Raw genomic sequence first — 26,039 nt, 5'->3', positions numbered from 1 at the left:
CCAAAATATTTACTATCTGACCCTAAACAATAAAAATGAATATGAACAAGCCAGCAGAAAACAAACAGGCAAAGGCAATGATTAGGAAAAGCACAGAAGAGCACACTGGAATGTCCAGTAAACATATTAAAAAATGTAGTTGTAATCAGGGAAAGTCAAATTTAAACTACACTGAGATTTCATGTCATATGCATCAGATTTGCAGATACTTGAGTCTTACAATATCAGATATTGCAGGGATGTAGAGTAATGGGGATTCTTATTCTCTGCTAACAAAAGCACAAATAAGTACAGTCATCTTTGAAAGAAGATTAACAATATCCAATAATAGTGCATGTAATCTACAGCAGTTCTACTCCTTGACACACATGCACATCAGGTATAAAAAGAAAATATAATTTAGAGAAACTGGCAGATGAACAAGGAGACTTGTATAAGAATGTTCATGGTAACCTTCTTAGAAAAAGAAATACTTATTTTAACAATAGAATGGATAAGTAAATAATAGGTATATTGTTTATATGGAATGCTATATAGTAATGAAAATAAATTAAACGCAGCCATGTTATCTCATGATTGCTCACATACTGAGTGAAAAAACAAGTTGCAGAAAAGTATAGTATGATACTACTTACAAATGAAAAACAATATACAATGTATTATTCAGGGATACACACCTATGAAAAGCATGAGAATATACATGGGAATTAATTACAAAGGGCTTACTTCCCAGGGAGAGGAGTACAAAGGGAAGGAGTTTCACCTACATTTGTAACATTTTATTTCTTAAACTGCTTGCTGTGAACTCAGATTTTTGTTCTTTTTGTAAATTGGAGATATTTCTTAAGTGAAATTCTGTGTTTCAGGACCTTTAATTCAATCATTACAGACTGTGTGGAGAGCCCCCACAATCTCCCAGGTTTTGTTTCTTTGGCCCATTTATTTAGAGAGTAGGGTCTCTGCATACCTTTGTACAAGTTCTTTACAAGAGTGCCTGGGTGAGGGGGTGAGGGGGACAAAGTCCAGCTTCTCCACCAGTCAACAAGCCTGTGCCCTCTCCACAAAAGCCCTAAGGTGAGCATCACCCAATGGCATTTACCTTCTCCATTGCCCAAAAGCACCCTGCAGTGTGTGTAGCAGTGTATCAGCCAGGCTCCCCTTCCTCTGTGGATGCAACAATTTACTCGTCCATGGCCATGAAAAACTGAAGAGAAGACCCAGTCTGGAGACAGAATATCTATTAAGATTTTTTTCTTTCCACCAACTTTTGTTTCATTCTGATGTTTTTCTAGGTCTTTATGGTTTATGTAAGAGCTGACCATTGTCCTCTAATTATCTGGCATAATATCTTAAAAATTAGTTTTTCTGCAATTTTGGGACATCTTATCCAAGAAGTGAAGACAAATTGGCCAATGTGTCTTTAATGCAAAGCACATATAATGTAGCAACTGTAAGAAATACTAACACTTTAATAGATTTTAACGCTGCTTCTCTACCCAAGTCCTTTGTTCCTGATATTTTGTCTATTGGACAAGCTGCAAATCTGAATCCTTCTTTCCTACTTACATTTGGTGGACACTAGGAATTTTTCTTCAGTAAAATCTACATCTCTCCTTTCTCCAAAATCCAAGTCCTTTCATCTAAATTGCCAACCCTAATCTAAGATTTTATTCCTTGGAAGCAAATAATAAAGTTATCCAAATATGGTTTATGGACCACCCGTATCACTTTCATGGGATGTGCATCAAAATACTGTTTCCTAGGCCCCACCCAGGGCTATTAAATCACTTTGCATTTTTAATAAAAAGTTTTGCATGCGATTCTCATGCTTACTGAAAACTTAAAAACTGTTAATTTATAATAAAGGAAATGGGTTATTTGGGCAAAATAAAATCAATCAGTATAACATAACTAATTTTAAAAAGCAGAGGGAAATGATATGACAAGAGAAACTGTTCTCTTTCAGCATTATTATAACAGAGAGATCTTAAAGGAATCAATGAAAGAAACAAAATTTACAATTTTTCCTCACTTCACTTGTTTTATGCGAGTTGCTAGAAAATAATGGAAATGATTAAGATGATGAAAGCCAATTTAGGGCAACCTCCAAAGGCAGAACACCAGTCAAGGATCCAGGAGTACTAGAGTTCCTCTATGATGACCCTAGGCACAGTACAGTATCCAAGAGCCTCAGCTTTCCTATCTATAAAACAGGAGGGATGTCCATCTATCTTTCAGACCCATAATTAGAGTAAACACGTCATTCCTAAAACCTGAAATGAAGGCATATCTGTATTTACTGACTCTAGCATGTAAATAAATGTCTTGTATGTTAGTCCTGGGCCTGTATGGTCTCTATTTTTAAAGATTAAACTCTTGAATACAAAGATGAGGGAAATGGTTCACTTTAAACTTCTTAGGTCTGCACCAACTTGTTTCCATTTTCTTTAATTTTACTTGCAGGACATGAGTAATCAACTTTATGACAGTGACATTTTTAACCCTGTCTGCCTTTAAGTATTTATGAAAAATGACTCTTAAAATAGACTAAACCAACCCAAAGGCATAATAAAAGGCACAAAAGGAGGTGTGCATAAACCAGTATTTGGAGAAGTAAATGATTCTATAGGTTCTGTTAAGCCACAAAAGTCCAGAAGAGGAAGGAATGCTGATAATTACCTAACACCAAAATTGGTGCTGGCTTCTCAGTGGTAGTCACCTAACACTCAAATACTTTGTTGTGTGGAGAAATTGTCCGGTGTTCAGACACATCATCTTCTTTGACAAGATGCCTGCGTTTTAGGATTTTAACATTTGTGAGAAGGCAGTCTGAATTGCAGTCACCAAAAGTCTGTATTGTAGATGGTTAATTGCTAGGACTTATCAAAAGCACATATCAAAATAGGTATAAAGATCCTAGGTTAAATGGGAGGCTTGTGGGGGTACATTGTTTTAATTTAGTGTAGAGCTAAAACCTAAATATTTACATGGCTTTAAGAGAGACTTTTCCCCTCCTCTTCAAAATCTTTTTTCCGTTTGCACAGCTCTCAGAATCTTGGCTCTTTGAAACAGTGGACAGTCATTTGAAACTTAAACTGAATGCTGGAGGGAAGTTCTGCGTTTCAGGTCATCCAATTTAGGAGGTCCAATTTCTGCAGAGGAAAGAAGACAAAGCGGGAGGGAAAAACTACCTCCACCTCTTCAGATCCTTCTACCTTCAATCCACAACCTGCCATGCAAATTGAGCCAAGTCAGGGATTTTGCCTTGAACCACAACCACCACCACCTTGTCACTCACGCCCGATAGACACGCCCCTCTGGTCCTACTCTTGGCCAGTGGCGGCTCCCCTCTTTGCATAGTAATGAGTCCAAGACCTCCCCGGTCCAATGGCACTCCGGGATAAGGGTTAGTTTTGCATGTACCTAAGTGATTTGCATAACCCGGCGGCTGGGGGCTTGGGAACCCGAGCGTGCAACCCTAGAAGGGAAAGGACGGGAGGAGGTTGAGCCGCTGCGGCGAGAGAGCGAGAAAGAGCCTGGTGTTTGTGCGAGCGCCGGGCGGGGGCGGGGGCGGGGGCGGGGGCGGGGGCGGGGGGCCGGCATGGCTGAAGGCTGCGCTCCGCAACCTTGAAAAGCGGCTGCGGCGGGAGGCCGGGAACCGGGGGACGGGTGCGATGGCAGAGCGCGGCCCCCGCAGCTGCGCCCGGCCGGGCCGGGTGGCCTGAGCCGCGGGAGGAGCGGGGCTGCCTCTGCGCTTCCATGGAGCAGAGGGGAGGGCGAAACTCCGGAGCGCCGCGTCCCTGCGCTGCTGCCGCGGACTGTTGAAGGGGCCGAGCCCCGCCACCGCCGAGAGAGGAGAGCCCCCGCCCCAGCCCGCAGGCCGGCCGCCGGGGGCGCCGGGGGGCGTCGGAGGGCAGCGGAGGCGCGCCGAGCGAGCGGCGCCGCGGGAGAGGCCGGCGCGGGAGGCGGCCGCAGCAATGCCGGGCCCGCTGGGGCTACTCTGCTTCCTCGCCCTGGGGCTGCGCGGCTCGGCCGAGCCCAGCGGCGCGGCGCCGCCTCTCTGCGCGGCGCCCTGTAGCTGCGACGGCGACCGTCGGGTGGACTGCTCCGGGAAGGGGCTGACGACTGTGCCCGAGGGGCTCAGCGCCTTCACCCAAGCGCTGTGAGTGCCGGCGGCGGGGGCGCGGGGGCGCCGCGGAAGGGGGACGCAGAGGGGGCGCCGGGGGCGGAGCCAGCGGTCAGTCCCACCCGACCCCGCGCTGTCCGAGGAGGGGGGCGCCGGTCACCTATGTGGGTGGGTGCAACCCACCCCCGTGCCGCGGGCTTTCCCAACGGTGCCAGCCCGGGCTGTGCCGCGAGTGGCTCTCTTTCCCCACACTTTTCGGGCACAATCACCCTTCCGTCCCCCAACTCCCAAGTGCATATAGGGCCAAGCAGGAGGGAGGAATCTGGAAAAGCTTGTCCCTGGCAGCCTTTCCACGCGACCTTCTCTTCTCATTTCGGCCCCTGCTCTGCTGGAAAGAGCTTCATAATCGGCGGGCTTAGGGCACCTAGAATTTGGCCTGAGTCGGCAGACCTCGTCATGTTTCGTGGGAAAGCACCTGGAGCCTCCTGGATTACAGCATGTGGGGAGAAGAAACACCTGTAAGCTCAGTCAGGGCGAATCGCTTTCCAATTTGGCCTTATCCAGGTATTGCGACCTGGCATTTCGGTTCAGTTCCACTTTGGACTCAACCCACAAACGCTCAGGGTTCTGGAGCGCGCAGGGAAGCCTGCGAAAACAAGGGGGAGAGGTGGGAAAAATTGCAAATTTCTCTTGGTGAAAATACTTTTCTTACCCAACAAGGCCTTTTAAAAGAGGAATGCTGACCTGAAATACAGGATGTTGGAAGAAAATCAAAGTTCCAGAGCCTGTGCTCTGTTCCGCCAGAAAGGAAGGCAGAAGTTTTCTCTTGTGCTTTAACCGGCAAAACTTCTTTTGAGCCGTCTGGGCCCGGGAAAGTCACTCAGATGGTTCTGAATTTCAAAATCAACGTCCCCATAGGGGGACTTGAGAGCTGCAGACGTTCCCTTCAGAAAAGAAGAGAAATCTGAAATTTGTTGGAGGTGGTGTTGGTAAAAGCCACCAATAGGGAAAGAATAGGGTAATTGAGTGTAGGGCTTGGTGTACCCTCTCGTTCGTTCTACCTGTGTTGTGTGGCCAGTTGAGTGACTGAATCAAGAGCAGTGAAGGAAGTGTTTGAGAGAGGAAAGGATTCTGGGAGGTCCTTGGGTCAAGGGAATTTCCTTTTACCTTATAGCTACTGAAAGGGACCTCTTAAACAGACAATTTTAAAGGAATAAGGAGTTATGCAGAGTCAGAGCATTGCTGTAGTTCTGGGTGGGTGGTGGGAGGTGTTCTGTTTGCCTTCTGCCTCTGGGGTTTTATTGAGTACTGTGGCCTTGAGACCTATCTCATTCTGTGGCTTCTAGCCTCTCCCCCTCGTTATTTATCCCTGTGTCAGGTGTTTCTTATGTGCTTGAAGTCATTTTCCTTTTGTATGGTGAAATTTTAGCTTTTTGCCGAAAAAAGTTAACTTTGTAGTGAAGAGCACTTTGCCTTCAGAGGGACATTAAGGGAGAAGAAAGGGAAGCAAGAGTGGGGAGAGGACTGTGTCCCCACATCTTGGAACTCCTAGGGTATTCAAGCGGGAGAGATACCTTTACCAGAAACCTCTCTCAGCACTTGCTCTCTTACAGAGAGGCATGATTTTACTATTTTAATCAAGTGTAAAGACATTGTTTAGCAGAGTCCTTGAGTTTAAATGTGTAGACTTGCCCTGTAAGGAAAAGGGCTGTTTTACATTAGTTCCTAAAACCACAAAGAAATAGCACATTTTTTATGAGAACACACGCCTCTCTACAGAGCATTAGGCTCTTCCTTTAGGACTCGCTGAAGTTGGTGAAATGCTACGTTCTTCACTGTGAGCCTTACAAGACTCACTGTTCATGGCTTGGGAAACAGAAAAGTAATTGGCACCAGTCCAGATTAGATTGCTTAAACTAGCGTTGTCGTCATAGCATTTTCTGAGTTGTGAACAAATGTGTCATATTCTTCCATTTGTGACTAGTAGATAGAGTGATTGTACAGGTCCTCCTGATAACTGCACATTTCACCCTATTACTCTTTGTTTCACCCTCAAAAGCATATTTTTTATGACAACCCCATCTAAAGGGCATTTCAAGGGCAGTATGTTTGCATTTGGGAAACCAGCTAGTCCAGTGATTATCAAAAAAGGGTAGATGCTGTGAGTCTGCACCCCAGTGGATTTGGGATCACCTGGGGTCTTTTTCCAAGTACTTCTAATCTCTCCCCTCACAGCTTTAGTGAGCCAGGTTCACAGCAGGGACTGGATCCGTGGGACCTAACTTCTGTTTACTTATAATTTCTGGGGTTTGTGCATCAAGGCCTATTTAGTTATATGTAAAATTAAGAAAAATAGAAGTTAAAAGGGTAAGGCTATAATTATTAATCCTTATTCTTCTTATTGCTCATTGGTGTAGTACTTTCACCTTGCCCCAGAGGCATGCGTAGTAGTACCTTCACCTCCCTCAGGAGGCGTGTGTAGTATCTTCAGACATCCCACTTTGAAGACCCCAGAACTGATGAAGAGCAGGGATTTTATTTTACTTAACTTGGAGTCCACAGAGTATAGTACATAGGAGGCACTTAAATGTTGCAGTGAAGTTAAATTAAGAGGGAGTTAAGGCCACAATGAGGGGCAGAATTGGGGCTTGGAATTCAGACTTCATTCCCACAGGATTGCCAAATTCAGCATTCTCAGCATTTTGTCTTTTATCCAGATCTGAGAAGGCCCGGGAGAGAGGATACCTGCTTCTTCTCCTTTAGGCTCGTTTAAACTTGTTCAGTCTAACAGTGTCTATTTCCTTCTGAAAGCTGCTTTATCAGAGTCTGGGGACAGAGTCAGACATAATCCTTAGGACTGTTGATGGGATTCTGTGTTCACACCATTTGCTGCACCTGTAATGATGGCTTGTATTTTGCAACAACCGTTCTCAGTCCTGTGTCACAATGCATGGGTGTGTCACAGTTCACCCTGAGGTATTTCAAAAGAAGTAACCTTACTTACTAGTATTAAAATTCCAAAATTTATTTTACCAAAAGGCTTCAAGGTTATTCTTGTATGAATGGTAATAAGGTCACTCATACTCGCCTAACACTCCCAGAATCTTAACTTGGAGGAGAAAGAGATGAAGTCACATTGGTGGTTGGGAGGGGATTTTATATGTGTGTCCTCTGGTTTGTGTGTTACTGCCTCAGACTTTGAGAATCATAGACCCATAGCACAAATTTCCACACCCACGATTATGTCTGGTGCACAGTTCTAAGATTATAAAGGTTGTTCCTGTGGCTTCATGGACACAGGGGTGGGTCAGACTCTTTGATCAAAGTCCTTACTATGCCACCAAGTAATTGTGTGGCCTTGGGAAAGTCATTCTACTTTTTGATAACAATTTCCTCATCTGAAAAATGAAGTAATTGGATTCACTAGATTATATCTAAGGCTGCTTGTAGCTTCCAGAAGTTCTATGATTTTATAATTCTTGCACCATTTTACGATGGCAGGGTGATGGTAATGTTATGATCCTCACATGAAAAGAACCCAGGAATAGCAGAATATCATTCTAGTTGAAGTTGCACAAGCCTGTTTATTACCACTCATTTGGAGGAGGAGTTCTTTGTGTTTAGAAGTGTGTGTTAGGAAATTTGCCATGGAGACTTGTTGCAGAATGCATGACTAGCTAAGGCGCTTTGCTAGGGTAGAATGGCTCTGCTTGTTTCCTGTGGGTATGGCTTAACACTTGGAAAATAAAATCATTCTGTTTCAGTAATTTGGATACTATACAGAAAGTTACTCAATGTCCTCACTTCCATATAATTAATCATAATCTCTCCAACCTTCACAGTGTGTGTATCCTTCCTATACATGGGCAGGTAATTGAGCTTCCTATATAGAACCGATGGTTACCTGAGAAGCTTTGAGGTTTGTTTGTTTGTTTTTTAACATTGCTTTTTCTTTTGCAAGCATCATCTCAGATTCTTCCTTGAAGTGTATTTTTTTATGACACCAAACATCTCTTTTCTTTTAATAGTATCATTTAAGAGCATTTTCTTGTTTCTTCTGATCTATTCCCTGGCAGGTTAGTAATCAGTGTCTGAATGTTTCTACCTTTTTTTGATGATGAAATTTTGATTATCTCTTGATTTCTGAATTATTATCTGTATATTTCAATATTAGTTTGTGTAATGTATCTTTCTAGGGATGTGTTAGTATTATACACCAGAGAACTCTGTTCTAAACAAGGCCACCATGTGGACAATCTTTTCCAAGTGTAGATCCTTAATTTTACAAACTAGTGAACTACTGGGTTCTTTTTAATTACAAGAAAAATGCATTCTTCTGGGACTATGGAGAGCTGGATTCCAGACTGGTCAAATGAGTAACCTTGACTGGGTGATGATCTTAACCCTTCAGGGCCTTGTTCTCTTCACCTGTAAGACAACAAGTAAACAATCCTTACTGCCAAGAGTTTTCTATTTAATTTAATTTTTGTTTTTTATACATTTCTCAGGTCCTCTCTGTTGTGTTAAGTAAAGTATAGTTTTCTCAGTCAGAATCTGTCACACACCCGGGAAACTTCCCCAGTTGTCCAGCTCTAGGGGAGTATTTCCACTGAATTGGGGACTCACTGTCTCATGAGGCAACAATGCAATGCACTGGGTGTGGTGTGAGCGGTAACTGGGACTTGAACCGGGAATTCCTTCATTCAGGGCTCCTTGAGGCTTGCGGTAACCTCTAATATTTTATGATTTCTAGTCAAACTAAATGCTAATGACGGTTATGATATCACAAGTATTTAATGTCCAGGCACTTGGCTCTTAACATTAGAATTGGAAGGTAACATTTGACAACTTAATCTCTTAGGGAAGATCAAAGTGCTGTACTGGTAGGTGGATCCAGGCAAGTTTAGGCATTTTCTTGGCCTCTTCTCAGTCTATCTCTCAAATTCTTATTTTAGTCGTCTTTATAATAGTGGAAAGTACTGACAGCCTGTGAGCTTGGATTTTGGTTTCTGGTCTCCTTGCTTGTACCTAGTGTTTTATTCTCATCTTCCTTTCAGTAAATTATGGATTTTGGGCTAGGTGATGGCCGAGGCTGTCACTGCTTTGAATTTCTCTGTGGCTGTGTAGGATATTAATAAGCAAGTAAAGGTGTTAAGAATGCTTCAGTGATTCATCGAAATTTTTCTAAGACTCTCACTTCTTTCTCTAGAGGAAAAGATAGGAATTTTCATAAAAGCACAATTATTTGTTAGTATACCTGAGTTAAAAATTAAAATCTGACAAATGTGCCTTTAATTCTGAAAACTGTAACTAATGTAACTTAACAGTGTTCTTGGTAAGACAGCTTTGCTCTTTTAATTTTTTAAACAAGATCTCAAGGTTTTAGCATTAGTAATGTGTTACCCAGCTTTCTCTTTCATGGCTTTGGTGTAGCCTTTCAGTTTTTGGAAGTGTTAAAAGCTTATTTTCCTATATGTATAAGAATATGAATAACATTTTCCTTTTCCCCCCAGCTTTGTTCGTGAAGTATAGTTTTTCAAAAGCTTTACTGAGGATAAGAAAATACTCTAATTTAAAATTCTGTCAGAGAAGAAAAAAAAAAAAATCTAGGGCATTTAGCAAATCAGCACTATTACATAAATGGCTGATTTGTCTGCCTTTCTAGACGTTTCTTTTGTGTCTTTAAGCACCTGATGGTCAAACTGTAGGCCAGGTGTCAGCTCTATTGTCCAATACTGGGTGAGTTCAAAATTGAGTTTAGAAATCAGTCTTAGCATGAGACAGATCATGATTTTACAGTTCATAGACATTTAATAACTTACCAGCTTTTTAAAGACTTTAGGAGTTAATACTCAAATACCCCTTTTAAATGGCAAGATGTAATTATGTAGTAGTATACTCTGTATTGACACCCTCCCCTGCCCCCAAATACTTGTTATTGAACTATGTGTATGTCTGGGACTGTTTTTAGCCAGATTCTTAAAGTGTACTGTAGTATTCTGTGTCATGTACAAGCAGTTACAACTCTGAATGTCTGGGGTGGTGGTTTTTCCTCTCTACAACATGCTTTGATACCATTATGTATTTTCATTGCCCAAAAGCACATTTGCCAGGTCCTCCCCCTCTGCAGTAAGTTTATATAGCAAGATTTGTCATCATGCATCTCTTATTTTAGATGCAAGTGATTGAAGTTCAGAAACGTCCTCCTAATAGGCTATGTCCAAAAAATGGACACTTACAAGAAAAACATTTTTGTGGTTCTCTTAGCTTTTCTATACTGAAAGATCTTACAGGGAAAGCATTGAACCACCCCCCTGTGGCACCATGTTGGCCTATAGTAATATAAGAATATCCTTGTAAGGAAATGTAAACCATAGATATTTTGGGAGGCAGCTGAGCCAAGACTGGGTAAACGTTTAGATCCCAGGCTGGTCTGTTGTTGTCTGTGTAAATGAGAAACCATGTGGAGAAAGCATCTTTAATATATTACAAGATATTTAATAACCCTTTATTCTTCACATTTAACTTGTATTTAAGTACTCTGAATCAAGAGAGATAAAAGGTAATGTAAGTTCCATTAGTCACTTTTTTTCCTATGTTTACACTAGGAGAATGTAGCCTTAAAAAAGTTTTTTAACAAAGTTCTAAATACAGAGTTAACCATTGCAAGAATGAAAATCTCAGTGTACCCTGATGACAAAATATTTTTGATATTTGAATCAGATTTCGATATCCAGGAAAACCATAAGTGAGATTCTCCCCATTCCCATATATTCTTTTAAGATTTTTGGGGGAAAACTTTTCCTCCTGAGAAGAGTGACACAAATTTGGCAGGGAGGCGGCACCTTTACCTTGGAACTGTCCTAGGCACGGCTGACGAAGGCCCCTAGGAAAGCTGCAGGTCTCACTTCTCCATTGCTGCGGGCTGTGAGGTGCTCACCTGTGGTCTCAGTACAAACTACAGAGTACCTTCGTACAGGGGTGGTATCAGACTCCCCTAAAGAGCTTGCTGAGAGCTATATTTCTAGGAAGGGAGATGCATGTTACAGTTCTCATTTCATGTTTCTTGGTTTAAAGGTTCAGGATAGGAGGTGTGCTTCCAAGTTGGCAGGTTTTTCTCTGCAACCCTAGGGATTAGGCTGTGATACTGATTCATTAATGGGAATTTCCCATTTTCCTGAGGGGAAAGCTTCATACTAAGAGGTTCTTGGTGAAGCTATATGGGTACTATCAGAAGAGCCTGGCAGGCAAGATTTTCTCAGGAGAGAGTGGACCTGTGGTTGCCAGTCTGTTCTAGATCGTCACCCTTTCCTTGTATGAAAGCATTATCCCTTGAATAACTTACACTAGGAACTCTGTTTTGAAGTCTGCCAACTATTTTTGGAGGTGAGGGAGAGGAAACAATGTCAGCTAACCGTTAGGTTTCTTAATCTTCTTGAAGATGTTCATGTACTCTCTGTGTTTAGGAGCTGAATTTTCCAGTCTTTGCATTTCCCGAATATCATTGCTTTTGGGATCCTCTTCAATCTCTCTTCTCACATAAACTGAAGCATATACAGAATTCCCATATAATTTGGTCAGAGTTAAGAAGAGAATATTAAATGAATTTCATATATCTCAAATATTTTGGTTCCATGGTTTAGAAATTACACATTATGGGTTTACTAACTGATATTTAGCAGCTTATTATAGTCCCAGTTTTCTTCCTCCTGTGCTCCTTCTGCTAGTTCATCTCATTTGATTAGTGTTTTTTTTTTTTAATCTTAATATTTTCCTGACAAAGAAAAATTTTCTCGTTGGCCTTCTTTCCAAGGTCATTGTGAGTCCATGGTCATGTAATCCAGCTTTTTATGTCACTATCTACTCTCCAGTCTTCTTTTTATGGCCATATTTTTATGAACAGGTCTTGAAGAGTGCTTTTGTTTTTGAGAGTATGACACAGAATCAAGACCCCTGAGTTGCTAAATCTGTGAGTTTGGGCATGTCAGTCACTTTGGACATTGGCTTTTCCTGCAAAAACTGTGTGTGACCACTTTGTAGTTCAAAATTTGAAACCTTATTTCTCTGGTTCTTTGAATGTGTATCAGGTTCAAAGCCTGTTGTAGACTTCACAGGTGAACCACTGTGCTATGGATAAAGGGCTACTCACCTGGCAGATCTTTCATTCCGAAAGCCATAAAGATCCTGGCAGAGAAAGAGTAGTGCATATGTTTTTATCAGGATGCCTTCTTATAGATGGTTCCACTCACCTTCTAACAAGAAAGGGTGATGGTGGGGATTACAGTTTCTCTGGAGGAGAAAGTGCAGGAGAAATCATATTTTCTTGCTCAGGGCTCTGAGTTGGCGCTGCTTTCCTGAGATGGCTGGTTAAGTAGAAAGTACTGTCCTGACAGGGGAACATCGTGTTGTTTCTCCTCATAGCAAACAGGCATGTGATCTTTGCATACTGATTTTCTACTTCCAGACATTGGAACATTGAGGCTTTCCATTAAACAATGCTTCACTCTTTGGGAAGCTCTGCCGATTAGTGCCCACCTACTTTCTCAGATCACTTTGCATGTTGGAGATGGGTAAGATTTATTCAGGACCGACAATTTAGCTGCATTGCTGTTTCTTCATACCACTTTGTTTCTAGAAATATTCGAGTTTGAAAGAACTTTTAAAATACTCTGAAAATTTGACAGTGGTAGTGGTTATGTTACTGTATACATTTCAAATCCAGCAGAACTGTATACTGTCATACTGTGCTGCTTATAGGATACCTATGTATTTTTCACATTTGAGACTCATGGTTGAGTTTTGTGGATAAACAAAAGCTTGTTATCTTAAACGTAATTTTGGAACTAAAATCCATTCTTTAAAATCTTCTATATATAAGAGTTATGTGGCCTTCTTATTGAACCCAATTAAACCTTCCTCAGAAACTTAAAACGCCTTTCTGAGTTTTGATTCAGACCGATTTGAAAATGAATTATAATGCCAGAGCAGCAACTAACATATACAACAGTGCTCACAACTTATTTAGATTGGCTGACTGTTTCAGATACAGTTGTGCATATTCTATCCAGGGTTTTGTCTAAAAAAATGTTTGAGATGTTTTTCCCATTACCATCTTGACATATGCGTGGTTACACATGAATAGCTTGACCCAGCCCCTCAGCAGGGAGACCGCCGTCGCCTTGCTTTCATAGCCATGTCACTGACAACGAAAACATATGGAATATTTCATTCCTGTCCTTTGCAAATAGTCTGGGGCTGTGAAGGCATGCAGCAGAAGTCTTCGTACTTCATAGTAGGTTGGCAAGTTTGTGCGCTAACCACAGGCTCTGCTGTTAGCAATCAAACTGTGTTTTCCAAGGCCCCATTACATTCTGTGAAAGGGAATCTTGTGTTTTGGATAAATAGGTTTCTATTATCAGTTTAAATTAAGTTTGTATGACCTTCTTCCATGTTAGGGTTTTCTGACTTGCTCGTATATGTCATCAAAGGGAATTTGTGTGTGTATGTGAATGTATGTGTGTGCACGTGTAGGTGTGTATAAGTATATATGTGTATGTGAGTGTGTGTGTGTGTGCATGTGTTAGGTGTAGGTGTGTGTAAGTATATATGTGTATGTGAGTGTGTATGTATGCATTTACAGGACCTTTGGATGCTGTTCTTTCAGGTTTGATATGTTATTTGTGTTTGTTGGAGGCACAAGTTGGGGGTGAAGGTGCTTGATTCCTGGTAGAACCTGCCTGAGGATTCTTTGCCTTTATGTGTATGATCTTGTCAGTTCACAGAAAGATCTGTCCGTCATTCACATGCTAGCCAAGCTCTGCTGCACTGGCCTTGAAGGTTCTGTCACACAGTACCAGCCTTCTACTTGGGGCGTGGTTTCAGTTCAGCTGCTTTACGGCTTTGCTTTGTGGCGTCGGAATCCATACTGTGGAGGCTTCTCAGCTGGTGTGGCAGGCAAGGGCCAAGAACATGGAGAAGAGGGTAGGTAAATCAGTTGCTGTCTTTTTCTGTGTTAAAAAAAAAAATCGCCCTTGCCCCACCCTGGCTGTGGTGGCATTCCATCAGTAGAAAAACACACAAAACAGAACCCTGCAACACCCAAAGATGAGGAGTCGTAACTTCGACAGAGGAAATAATGGCCTACATTTCATCAGGGTCCTTCCCAGCCTGAATTTCTAGTTTCATTGTTTTTCCTGGACATGTGAACTGGTTTTGACAGGAGTTTATGATTTATTGAAAAGGGAGTGAGCTCCTGTTTTATCCCAGATATAGTCAAATATTTAAATCTATATATATTCATCTCATTTAGAAGGTATTTCTGATGATTCTTGGTGTCATTACTGAAAATTATCCATAAAATACTGTGCTAATAGAAATTGTATTTTCTCACAAGAGTAATTCCTTTTGCAGTTCTTGATTATAATAGATTTCCTTTAAATTTGTTGACTCTTGGAAGGTTACATTTTATAAAACTTTGGCTTTTATAGTTCTTCACAAATGAGTCTATTTGAGGTACCCCCCACCCCCCACTTTCTTTCACTGCATCCATATTTTTTCCCTGAAATAACTAATTTGATCTTGGATTGTCCTTCTTTCTACTTTAATTGACTACTTAACTGTCCTTTATAACTCTGAATATATAGGGAAAACTCCCTCCAAACTCTCAGTCCTAAAATTCATCCTTTTTAGTGGCCAGTTCTGCCTGTTTTGAAATGCATACAGTAATGTAACCACTGCTACTGGCAAGATCTAGAACTTCTCCATCACTCTCCCTGTGCTCTTTGTAGGCAACCCTTCTCCCCACCCTTATGAACTGTTTTCTACCTTGGGTCTTGTGTTTTATGTTGTTTTGTACTTACCAGAAAGTCATATAAATTGAGTGAAACAGAATGTAGTCATGTGCCTGGCTGCTTTTACTTATAGTATTTTGAGATTCTACCATGTTGTTGGGCATGTCAGTGTGTAATATTCTTTTTTATTGCTGAGGAGTATTCCATGATGTGGATGTGCTACAGTTGATCCATTCCCCTACTCGAGGGATGTTTGCCTTGTTTCCAGTTTTTGGTAACTATGAGTAAAGCCAATATAGATATTCATGTAGAGGTTTTTGTATGAGTGTAGGTTTTCACTTCGCTTGTATAAATACCTAGGCATGAGATCCTGGGTCATAGGGTAAGTATATGTTAATAAGAAAATGTCAGTCTGGATTTTAATGTCTTAGAGTTTTGCTGAGGTTGATATCACTAATTACTTATAGATTCTATATATTGTTAGTATGGTATTAGCAAAAGCTAATTTAAAAAAGCTGATTTTGTTTAAATGTCTGTTTTTTAAGGGAGTACAGACCCTCTTTGATACCAGCAATTACTATGCTATCTCCAAGGACTTGTGTAGAGATTATCCCAATGTGGAGCATTTTTGCTTAGAATGGACAAACTTTGAATTATTAGTATATCAGTGTTTGGAAAGACTGGTTAAAAAAAAGGTAATTTGGTGAGGAATTGCTGGGCCTACTTGCATATTAAGCCAATTAAACACATTCACTATAATTTCCACAGCCATCATTCTAGGTCCTTGGCATAGTTCCCATTTTACAGCTGAGTATACCAAGGCTCAGAAGGATTAGGTAAGTTTCTTGAACATCCCACAGTTAGAGGGTGGTGGTTTGTTTCTGAAGCTCAGGTGTTCGGTATTTGTGCATCCTGTAGTTTGCTTAGGTAGTTGAGAGTTTATTAGAAGAGGAAAAAGTGAAATGAGAAATGAAATGGTGAGAAGCTACTGATTATCATAGGGGAAAAAAATCAGAACTGAAAATCATCCCAAAAAGGCATGTCCACATCTACATATGTACATCCAGTGGGAGACTATGAGTTGATTTAAAAGTGACTTAGATTCAAAGGTTTACTGTGTAAAATCAAGTTACCTTTTATTCATAGCAGAATTAAAACAATAAAATATCATTAAAAAATTAAAAGTAAACTTTAAAAATTAAAGTTAAAATTAAGAAAAAGTTTTTGGTCATCCTTTGTATAAATGGTTTCACATCATTTTTTATGTTAACTGTTTTTCTGTGTCCAGAAAATCAGTCTCAGCCGTGTGCTTCTGGCTTGCCTTTTCTTTTGTGGAATTCACAGAGACGCTATATGAAGATCAGATCCTCACTTTTCTGTTTCTTAAGGAACAAATTTCCAAATGTGCTTCTTTCAACTAAAACCCTGAAGTCAATGAAAAAGCTAAGTATGCGGTATGATGGTTTCCATATAGCCACCGCCCCCCCCACCCCCTACTTTCACTCCCTGGAATTTCCTGCCTCTCCTGATGAAGATGTTTTTGTAGGGAAGTCAGCGTAAAAGTGAATCACCCATGAGCCTTTTTTCCCCCCAAGGTATTTAATTTGGTCAACTTGGTATTAATTTAGTTGGTACTCTTTAGTTAACATGAACACTTTTGATCATGTGAGCTGATGTTTATTAAGCTGTTAATATTTTACAGACTGGATGGGTTCCTATTGGGTCTATGTACTCTTTCCTTTAGAAGTAGGGCTGTTCGTAATTGAATCTGTGGCCAGAGTTTTGATTTTGTATCTACCAAATAGCCAGCCCCGTCCTGGGCAGTTTGCTTGGTGACACCTCAGGTTTTCTTTTCTTGGAAGCATTTCCCTTTTTCATTTCACCTCTGTTGCCTTTTTCATCGTGATGAATTTCTTTAAGGTCTTGCCATTCGGATAAACCATCATCATCTTGTTATGAACTTAGATGCTAATAATAATAAGTGTTAGTGAGCACCAAGCATTATGTGAAGTGCTTTACATGCATTGTCCATTTAATACTCTCAACAGCCTTCTAAAGCACAGGCTGTAATTCTCTCTGTTGTTAGAGATGGAGAGACCATAGGGATGAGGGCACACAGGTAATAAATGAGGTTTAGTAGGCGGGGTGTGGGATCTTGGTTTTTCAGACCAGGGTTATTTGGTTGAGGGATTGTATGACAGTGTCCTTTAGTGTTCTTTTAGATGTAGGCATTCATCTGTCGTGCGTGTTGTGGATATCATGAACTGCTCGTTTTAGAGTTGAAAATTAGTTCTGGGGAGGTTAAGTCTGTTTTGCTCTCTGCTTGAAGTGTTCTCAGCTCCTAAGAATGTTGACTTGGACCCTTCTAAATCGTAAAGGTCCTCTTGTGTAGTAGTCCTAAATCTCCTGTGTGTGTTATGAGCCACTCATCAAAGAGGCTCGGTCTTTTCATGGGGGAAACTAAAAGTCCATTTCCTCCAAGGACATTTTTTAAGCTTACATGTTTATAGAACTGATACCTATTATTTGTTGACCCTTTAAATTACATAAATAATAACACTAAGTTCTTGCTAATATTTTGCATATCTTTCCTCCCTTTTCAGTCCACTTCTTTTAAGAACTGGTGGAAAATGGTTGATCTGGCTCAAATTCTCCATCTAACAGGGAAGAGATCAGTTACATTTAGTTGTCTGACTTGCCCAGAACCACTGGTATCCCTCCAGAGTATTTTAAAAACAAAACAAGGCAAAAGGAAGCACTAGTATTATCGGAATAGTTTTTTTCTTTGACTGTAAACCTTTAACATGTAATGAAACTTTGGACTTGTGTTCTTGTGGCTGATGCTTGTCAGATGGTAAGATTTCCTGTGCTCTTTATCTTTTATCCAGTCTTTTATGGGCCCAGTACTTTGTTGAAATTGTAGGAGATACTTTGTGGATGTGATATGAATAAGCATTTTTTATGCAAATAATTTTATCGCTTCAAAACTATTTTGAGAGCTACTAATATTTGTATAAATGGTTCATGGAATCCACAGTTTTTCAATTTTAAAGTAATACTGAGACAATAGGTCAGCACTTAACAAATTAACTTGTTTAACCCATGTTTACTAAGTGCTTTTTGTGATGGGAACTGTTCTTTGTTCTTGGTGCGGGAAACACAGTTATTTGATCGTGTCCCTGCCATCACATAATTTATCTGGCAAGGGGTAGGGTAGGAATGGCAGTAGACAACAAAAAATAAGCACAGTAAGCAAACATATAAGGTCAGGTAATATTCAGTACTGTCAAGAAAAATAAAGCAGGATAAAGGGGGCTCCCCACTGAAGTAGGGTAGTCAGGGAAGGCTTAAGTGGAGTGATTAAGACAGTAGCTTTTGGAATATGAACCCTCTGAAGCAATGATTTAAAAAGTTCCTCCCCACCTCATAATTCTAACTTAGTTAAAAAATAAAAAGAATAAAATCAATATTCCATGGTAAGCTGGTATATCAATATGGTGGAATAGTACACAGCAATAAAAGAACAAACTCTTGACACATGCAAGAATATGGATAGATCTCAAGCGTACCACTGTACCAGAGGACTTTTAAGATTTAGAAGGGTCCAAATCTACCTTCTAAGGAGCAGGGAACACTTCCAGCAGAGGACAAAACACTTAACCTCTCTAGTATTAATTTTTATCTATCTAGTGGTGGTGAACAGGTCAGTGGATGCTAGGGTTAGATGTGGGAGGACATGTGACTGTAAAGGGGCAGCAGGAGGGAGTGATGGAGCAGTGATGACAGAGATGTCTTTGCTTTCTTTTTATTTTTAATATAGGTGTAGTTTGAGAGGTTTTTTTTGTTTCACAGTAACAACATTACAGGAAGTTCTGTTTTCATTTTCCAGGTGGAAGTTTGTGTAATTGAATGTCCATTATTTGGAAGGAATTGAAATTACTTTTCCAGGAGGAATTGAAAATATTAATTCTGTGCAGAGCTTTGTTTCCAGTAAAGTAATATGCTCATGTTTTTCTGTGGTGATGGAATAGTTCCTTATCATGATTATAGAGGTGATTACATGAATCCATATCTGTGATTAAAAAATGAAAGTGTGTAAAAAAAATACAGGGAAGGTCTGTTGCTTAGGCAATAGTATTGTACCAAAGTAAATTTCCTTCTTCAGCTAATGTACTATGGTTATGTTAAGATGCTGCCACTTGGAAAAGTGGGGTAAAAGGTGCATATGAGCTCTGTACTATTTTTGCAACATCTGGTGAGTCTTAAATTATTTCAAACAATAGCAGCAAATATATTGAGAAATAGTAGAAATCTTAGTCTTGGCCTCACTCCTTAAATAAAATGAGGAAACTGAATCTCTGAGGTGAGATGATAACTCAAGGTTGCAGAGCCAAAGTCTGAATCTAGGCCTTTTAACTGTCAGCACAACACTGTTTGGCTCCCTTAGAGCATCACCAGTTGTAATTTCTATTGAGCATTTTTGGGAGACTATATGTGTGTCTTTCATTTTTCTGTCCACCTTCCCTACTTCTTGGCCCCTCCACCAGTGTGTGTGTTTGTATGTGTGTGTGTGTGTGAATTCAGCATGGAAAGTGTAATATATACAGTATGCATGAAGTTTATCATTTCAGTGGCTTAGCCATATATTTGTATAAAACACTGTGCATCTCCTATTACAGAGATATTTCGTTACTGACCTCCTGGTACAGTCTAAGTAGGATAGGGATTGATGTTGGATCTCTGCCTGTGAATTAGTAGCTGAGTGATGTTTTACTTTTGATGATTCAGTATATTTGCCTTAATTGCTGGATTAACAAATTTCTTGCCTCCCACAAAACACACACACATTTGTATAAAGAGAGGGTAATTGAATGAAGTTTTTTGGACTAATTTTTTGTGGTATTTAAGCAACAATAGTCTAGATTACCCACAACCTTAATTTCCTTTCATGAATCCTATAGATGGGCTTTGTCACCATTTACACTTGATTACTTCATTGTAAACCCCAGTGATGTGATTTAGCATGCAAAGACTTAATTATTCCTTTCTGGCCTAGTGAGAAATTTCCTTCCAATAATTGCCTCCACTGCCCTTTAGCCTCTTAAGCATTTAGTTTGTTTGGGACAACATGGTTGCTCAGTACGCAATTCCAAGCTCAGCAGTGCCTGGCACTGTCTTTGACCATGATTTATACCTTTGACACAGGGACTCAGGCCTCTGTTCTTGAGTGATGTGACTGGTGGACGCTCTTCATTAGAGTAGTGGTGTGATACATCAGTCTGAAGTTGCACGAAGGAAACTTCGTGACTAAATGGTACTAAGTAGTTCTCTTGTGGCCATCTTTTTCAACTTTTATTCTTTATTTTAAGCGAACAATTATGTCAACTAAAAAACTTTAGTCTGATAAGTGTTTTTGCCAGGCATCCATGTAGTCATAGTTGTAGAATAGAAGAGATCTTTATGTAACGTGTCACTGTCCACATGTAAGGATCAGACTTGCTGGATGAAATGGAGAAGTTTATGCAGGGTTGACGAAGAGAAGTCTTTGTTGTAATTTGGTTACTTATTAATATAGGTGTAGCTGCATCTGGAGCCCTTAAAGCAAGCAACAGAGATGAGAGAAAAATTTTCCGTGAGAGTATGCTTTATTTCACAGCGACAATGTTACCGGAAGTTGTTGCATTTTCCAAGTGGAAGTTTGTGGAATTGAAATTCTGCAGGAGGAATTGAAAGTATTATTTTTACCCAGTATAATTTTACCCAGGGCTTTGTTTCAAGTAGAGTAATGAGGCCCATGTCTCTATTGACAATTTACAAGGCTTCTTTAATATCATTTTTATTTTTTGGCCACATAGTTTTAGAGCTTTTTACTCCTGAGGCCCCTGTCACCCAGCTTTAAAATTCTTAACCCTTCCCAACAATATTAACTGCTCCATTTCTCTGAGACGGTCTCGAATAACAGTGGCATCAGAGGGTAATTGGATATTCTATGATAAAATACTCGTGTGCAAGTCTGTTGTTGGGGGTATAACTACACCATTACAAAGCAAGATATCACATTTATCATGCTAATTAAAAATATTTTTTAAGAGAGGTGTTTTATGTAGTCAGATTCCCCCTTTCAGTTTCCATTATTAAAAGACATTTTAAAATACCTTAAACTATCATTTTTTAGGATAACTGAATCATTTTGCTAACATAAGAAAGAAATTGGAGGAACACTTACTGAAGACAAGTTAGGTAATAAAACAGTTCCAGTTTTTAAGAATTGTTTAGGAAGCACAGCAGAAACAATGGAAGTCCTCCTGTAACATATTTCTTAGAGTATTTTTAGAGTTTCAAATATTCCATGTAGTACAGCCATTTTGCCATTTGATTTCTGTTAGTAGCATGTCAAGTAATGGAATTTTGCTGAAAATGGTGTTTTCAAAATTTCACACTGATTGAAATAGATTTCTTTTTAATTCTGATACTATAATAAATTCAATATCCTTTTTAAACTCTAAGGGATATTTAAGTGTTCATTATATTTAAGTAGGCATTTTTTGCTTATAGACAGTCAATAAATATCTTTATAGTGTAAAGGTGATGGACGCTATTTTCTCTTGGACGAAGATAACAAAATTCTTGATGCAGTTTAATTTATTCTTATAACTTAGTTGACCTAGCTTGTTGGTATTGTCAACTAAGTGAGTTCTTCCCCACCCCACTACTGCCCTATTTGTATACTTGTGTGGAAAAATTAAAAATGCAACCACAGTTTATTATCATGGTGTTTTAAAAATTTTTGTTTTATTTGAATTTGAGATATCCATGAGTGAGTGAGAAAAGATGTTCATTGGTGGTCTGCTGTGATGAGAGGACAGATAAGAGGCAGTACCCCTGCCTGTCCTCAGGAAGCCTGTGCAAGTGGTTAGCTTTAAGGAGCTAATTTCTATGAGTTTATTATTACTCTCCTCTAAATAGAATGGGATGCAGTAATCTGCCTGAGGGTGCAAATGCAAATATATATTAGTAGCTTTAATTCATTATTCACACTCTCATGAAATTAGTGTTTTAAGACAGAAGAATTTAGGTCATGAACACACGTGAATCAAAATCATTTTGCTTCCATAAAGTTAATTTAAACTAGAGAACAACTGAAGTTCTGGATGTTTTAGTTTAGTAATAGTTTTAAATTAGTAATGATTTCATTAAAAAAGGTCTTACTAGATTTGCAAGTGATTCTGTATTTAATGGTAAAGTCTTTGAAAAGAGATTAATGGAAACAATGATTTTGCCACACATTTGTTTATGACCCAAGTTTTCCAATTTCATGCATAAATTGTTTTGACTCTTACAGTGCTCCAGGGAGTGATAACTGTTGTCACAGAAACACGGGATATGGACCCCAAACCAGTGCATGTGCTATATTAACATGAAGCATTGGTAAGAACTACAGGATTCAATTATAATTACAAACCCTGTTAAATTACAGGGTTATATGAAATATAACATCCAAAGCTCTCTTAACTTCTCTTCCCTTAGTGAAATGAGACACATGGGTTGTACGTAAGTCTTTAAATATTAGACAACTTAATACACTGTTGAGAAAGTATGTGTTAGTCAAATATATTGTAAAAATACATCAGCCAATACACATCTAGTAAATAGACATATTTCCAGATAACCTCTTGCTCAGAGCTGCTTGGAAGCTCTCTGAGGACAAGAATCAAGTCTCAGGATCTTCTTAGCTCGTCCCTTGGCTGTATTTGTGCCTTGCATGTAACATACTCTTTAAATGTTGAATAAATTGAAGGACATGGAATGATTGCCTTTGGACATTGTATTTTAATGGGTGACATTTTATTAATAAACTTGCTTTGCAAACGTTAATACCATGAACATCCAGTGTGTGCCTGTTATTCTTCCACTGTGCTACTGTATTCACTGTGGGGAGAAGGCAAAATAAGGACTATGCTTCTTCTCCTTTGAACATTGATTCAGCACTTGGTGTGTGCAGGCATTGTGCAAAGAGCTTCAGTTTACATTGCTCCTGGATCATCACAACTGTAGGAGAAGGGGACTTTCGGTCCTCACTTTAAGCTAGGAACACTGAGGCACAAGTTTAAGTAACATGTCCAAAGTCATAAGTTTTATAATCTGTAACCAGGATTTGTATCCTAGTAGTCTTATTCCAGAGCCTGTGCCCTCGTCCACTCTCATGCCGGCTCACAGGTTTCCATGGGTGATCCGGTTTAGTGGAGAAGACAGACATAAACACACATAAAATACAGCGTGGGAGTGCCGTAAAGAGGGATAACAAGGGCTGTGGGAGCAAAAAGGAAAGGAACTTGCTTTCCCTTGGGGAATTGGAAGGCTTTGCAGCAGAGGTGACATTTGAGCTGGGTCATTTCGTCTTCTGCCGGGCAGCTGTCCGAGTTCTGCCTTGTTTGAAACAAGTACATTTACAAGAGAATAGTGGAGCACATTCCACTTGATGGATTGGATTGACAGTTTGGAAGTAACTCCCCAGAATGATGGCTTTGTTGGGTATTTGTTCTCCCTAGAACTCTACCTGCCACTCCCCTTTGGTGAATTGTGGCAGGAAAGCTGTCACATTAAGCTGTCACTCAGGATATTTGCAAGAGGGGGAGGGAAGAACAAATTGTGGACAGAACTAGGTATTTTCAAACCAGTCTAAAACCCGGAAAGATTGTATTTCAGAGCATTTGAAAATGAGCACAACACCCTTTCTTAAGTTGTGCAAAAAAGAAAATTGAATAATGAAAAGTTAATTAGGCTGTGGTTATTTTTAAAGCTAGACATTTTGATATGTGAAGCTTTGTTAAAGCCAAGATAGAAAAAAAATAGAGTCAGAAATCAATTATAGAGCTGTACAACATTCTTGGAGAGATTGTTTAACTATAAAAATAGTTTATCTTTTTCTGTGTGATTTTTAAGGAGTGTAAGAAGCAGATTGAATTCCGGCTTGTATTCCCCTTTATCTCAGTTGTCTAGTTTTTAAGACTGTTTCATGAATTTTACTGTTTCTTTCAGTGTGTCTATGTTAAGCTATTGAAGGGTTTAAGAAACCAGTCTAGATCTTTCTAAATGGTAACTGCTAATAATTTTATTTCTGGAGACATGGTTTCACATCACTTCTTCAAGTTGGCGTTCTCCTCTCCTCCAGCCCCTGCTTTCCCTGCGTCCCCCCTGGACAACCCCTCTTTCACCCTTCATTCCCCAAGCCTGAGATGGAAAGAACTTGCTTTGTTACTGATGATAATATTTAAGCTCTAAAATTTTAACAGTATTTCAGTTGCAAATAAATGGAAATTGTGTATTCTGTTTAATGTGTTTCAGAAAATCCCTGCTACTTTTTTTCTTTAAATACAAGAAAACAGGCGTGTAATGCCTCATTGAAAAAAGCCTCTGGGGGTGCTTTGTGCAGGTCTTAATTAAGGGCTTTGAAAGACCAAACAAAAGGAAAAAGGAAAATGCTACAGGGTTATTGTTATTCCACCCCATTGGCTCAGCTAGCTGACCATCCATTGGAGCATTTTGTCCATTTTGAAACTGAATGACACTTTTGTTCGTGATTAACAGAGGTGAAAGAAGCCAATTATTGGGCCGTCTTTTTCCAAAGAGCAGCTGCTGTTGGATTTAACTGCAGGCAAATATGGCCTTTTACTACCACAAGGATGTTGTGATGACAGTTTATTTTTACAGAACTATGTGGTGCAAAACAAAATATGTCTGATTCCTGGTATGAATATGCCCTGGAATTTATCATGAAAGGGTGATTTTTAATGTTCTAGCTGTTCACAGTTCTTTTTTTAATGTAACATCCACATTCGTGTAATTCATACATGTACATGTTTTTTAACAGCCTTTCATGTGTGAGATTCCAACTTTAAAGTTATATATTAATATGTACATTTGTAAAATGCTGAACTTTTCTGTATTTCACTGTTAATAATCCTCCTCCATTACTTAACAGAATTGCAAGTAATTAGTGAAAGAGAGTGGTATTGCCCTAGTCTCAGGCTCTTTTGATATATAGACTACTTAGTGGGACAAATGAGTCTCAGAGACCACCTACCTTAGTTCAGACTTCCGGCCTCTCCAGCGTTCAGGGGTAGAATGTAACTAAGGAGTCTCCCATGTGCCTTGGTCTTAAATGAATGTGCAATGATGAGGTGTAGCTGGGGGAGAGGCGCAGGGCTGCCTGACTCAGCTCTCAGGATCCATCTTACTCTGATCTGCACTGAGGTAAGGGGGCAGAAGAAGGGGCTTTGGGGACCAGAGGTCAGCTATGATTTCTTTCAGGAGGACTCTAGGTCTTCCTTTTTATCTTCTGATGCATCCTGGTCTGTGAACAAAGCACCTTGTCCAGTCCCCTTGGGCAAGTTTCCTAACCTTTCTGAGCCTCAGTTTATTCCCTTACTTGAAATTAATACCAACTTTCAGAGCTTCTGTGAGAATTAAATGATTGAGCATGTGTGTGTCTAGGACAGTGCCCAGAACATAGGAAATGTCTGGTCTGTGCTACTTACCTTTCTCTTTTGATGGGTGGCTCCTTATACCCTAATCTGAACCCAAGGGGAAAGAATCCAGTAACTTGGCTTCTTACCCAATTAGTTTTTTCTCTTATCAGATTTTCAAGGTTGCATTTCCAGGGGTAATTTGAGAATAAATTACTACTCGCCTTTGATGAATTGTGACTTCCCTCTGAAGACCATTTTTCTTCATTGGCCTAGGACGAACCATCAAGAAGCCTTCCTGCATTATAGACTATCTGCAAACAGCCTGCATTTGACTTGGTCTTTGAGAAGTAATTCTGCTATGATTGTAGACTTCCCAGAGGAGCTGGTGTTGGAGCTGGGTTTTGTGTCTCTTCTCCACTGATTTGATTTCGCACTCCTTTCCACCTCAAACCCTGGCCCCACATTCTTTGAAATTCTCCTTCTTGGGTTGATACCACTTTCCTACATCCTCAGGTTCTTCCTTTCTGGCATCATTAAGAGAGTAGCACTGAAGTCTTGCCTGCCGTTGCTACCTGTAGGTCATCAGGCTTCCATCTTCACTTAAAATCTCTACTCCTTCTGTGGTGTGTGACCTTCAGTTCTGATCCTTGGCTG

The 26,039-nt window shown here is 39.9% G+C and overlaps 1 protein-coding gene across 2 annotated transcripts in view; it reads left to right on the top strand.

Annotated features, from left to right (window-relative positions):
- The first annotated feature begins 3,579 nt into the window (after nt 1-3,579).
- The window catches only part of LGR4 (leucine rich repeat containing G protein-coupled receptor 4), a 108,861-nt gene continuing 86,401 nt past the window's right edge, over nt 3,580-26,039 (top strand). Inside the window, exon 1 of one of the 2 annotated variants that reach the window (XM_036879060.2) lies at nt 3,580-4,162. In XM_036879060.2, the coding sequence (XP_036734955.2) occupies nt 3,978-4,162 (185 nt within the window). In that variant the 5' untranslated portion in view covers nt 3,580-3,977. Of the gene's footprint in view, nt 4,163-7,855; nt 7,997-26,039 lie in introns of those variants that run through there. The other variant, XM_057507523.1, reaches the window with a different exon arrangement.

This window comes from Manis pentadactyla, chromosome 9 (genome assembly GCF_030020395.1).
Source record: "Manis pentadactyla isolate mManPen7 chromosome 9, mManPen7.hap1, whole genome shotgun sequence".
NCBI lineage: Eukaryota > Metazoa > Chordata > Mammalia > Pholidota > Manidae > Manis > Manis pentadactyla.
This window is presented reverse-complemented; position numbering and strand designations above follow the sequence as displayed.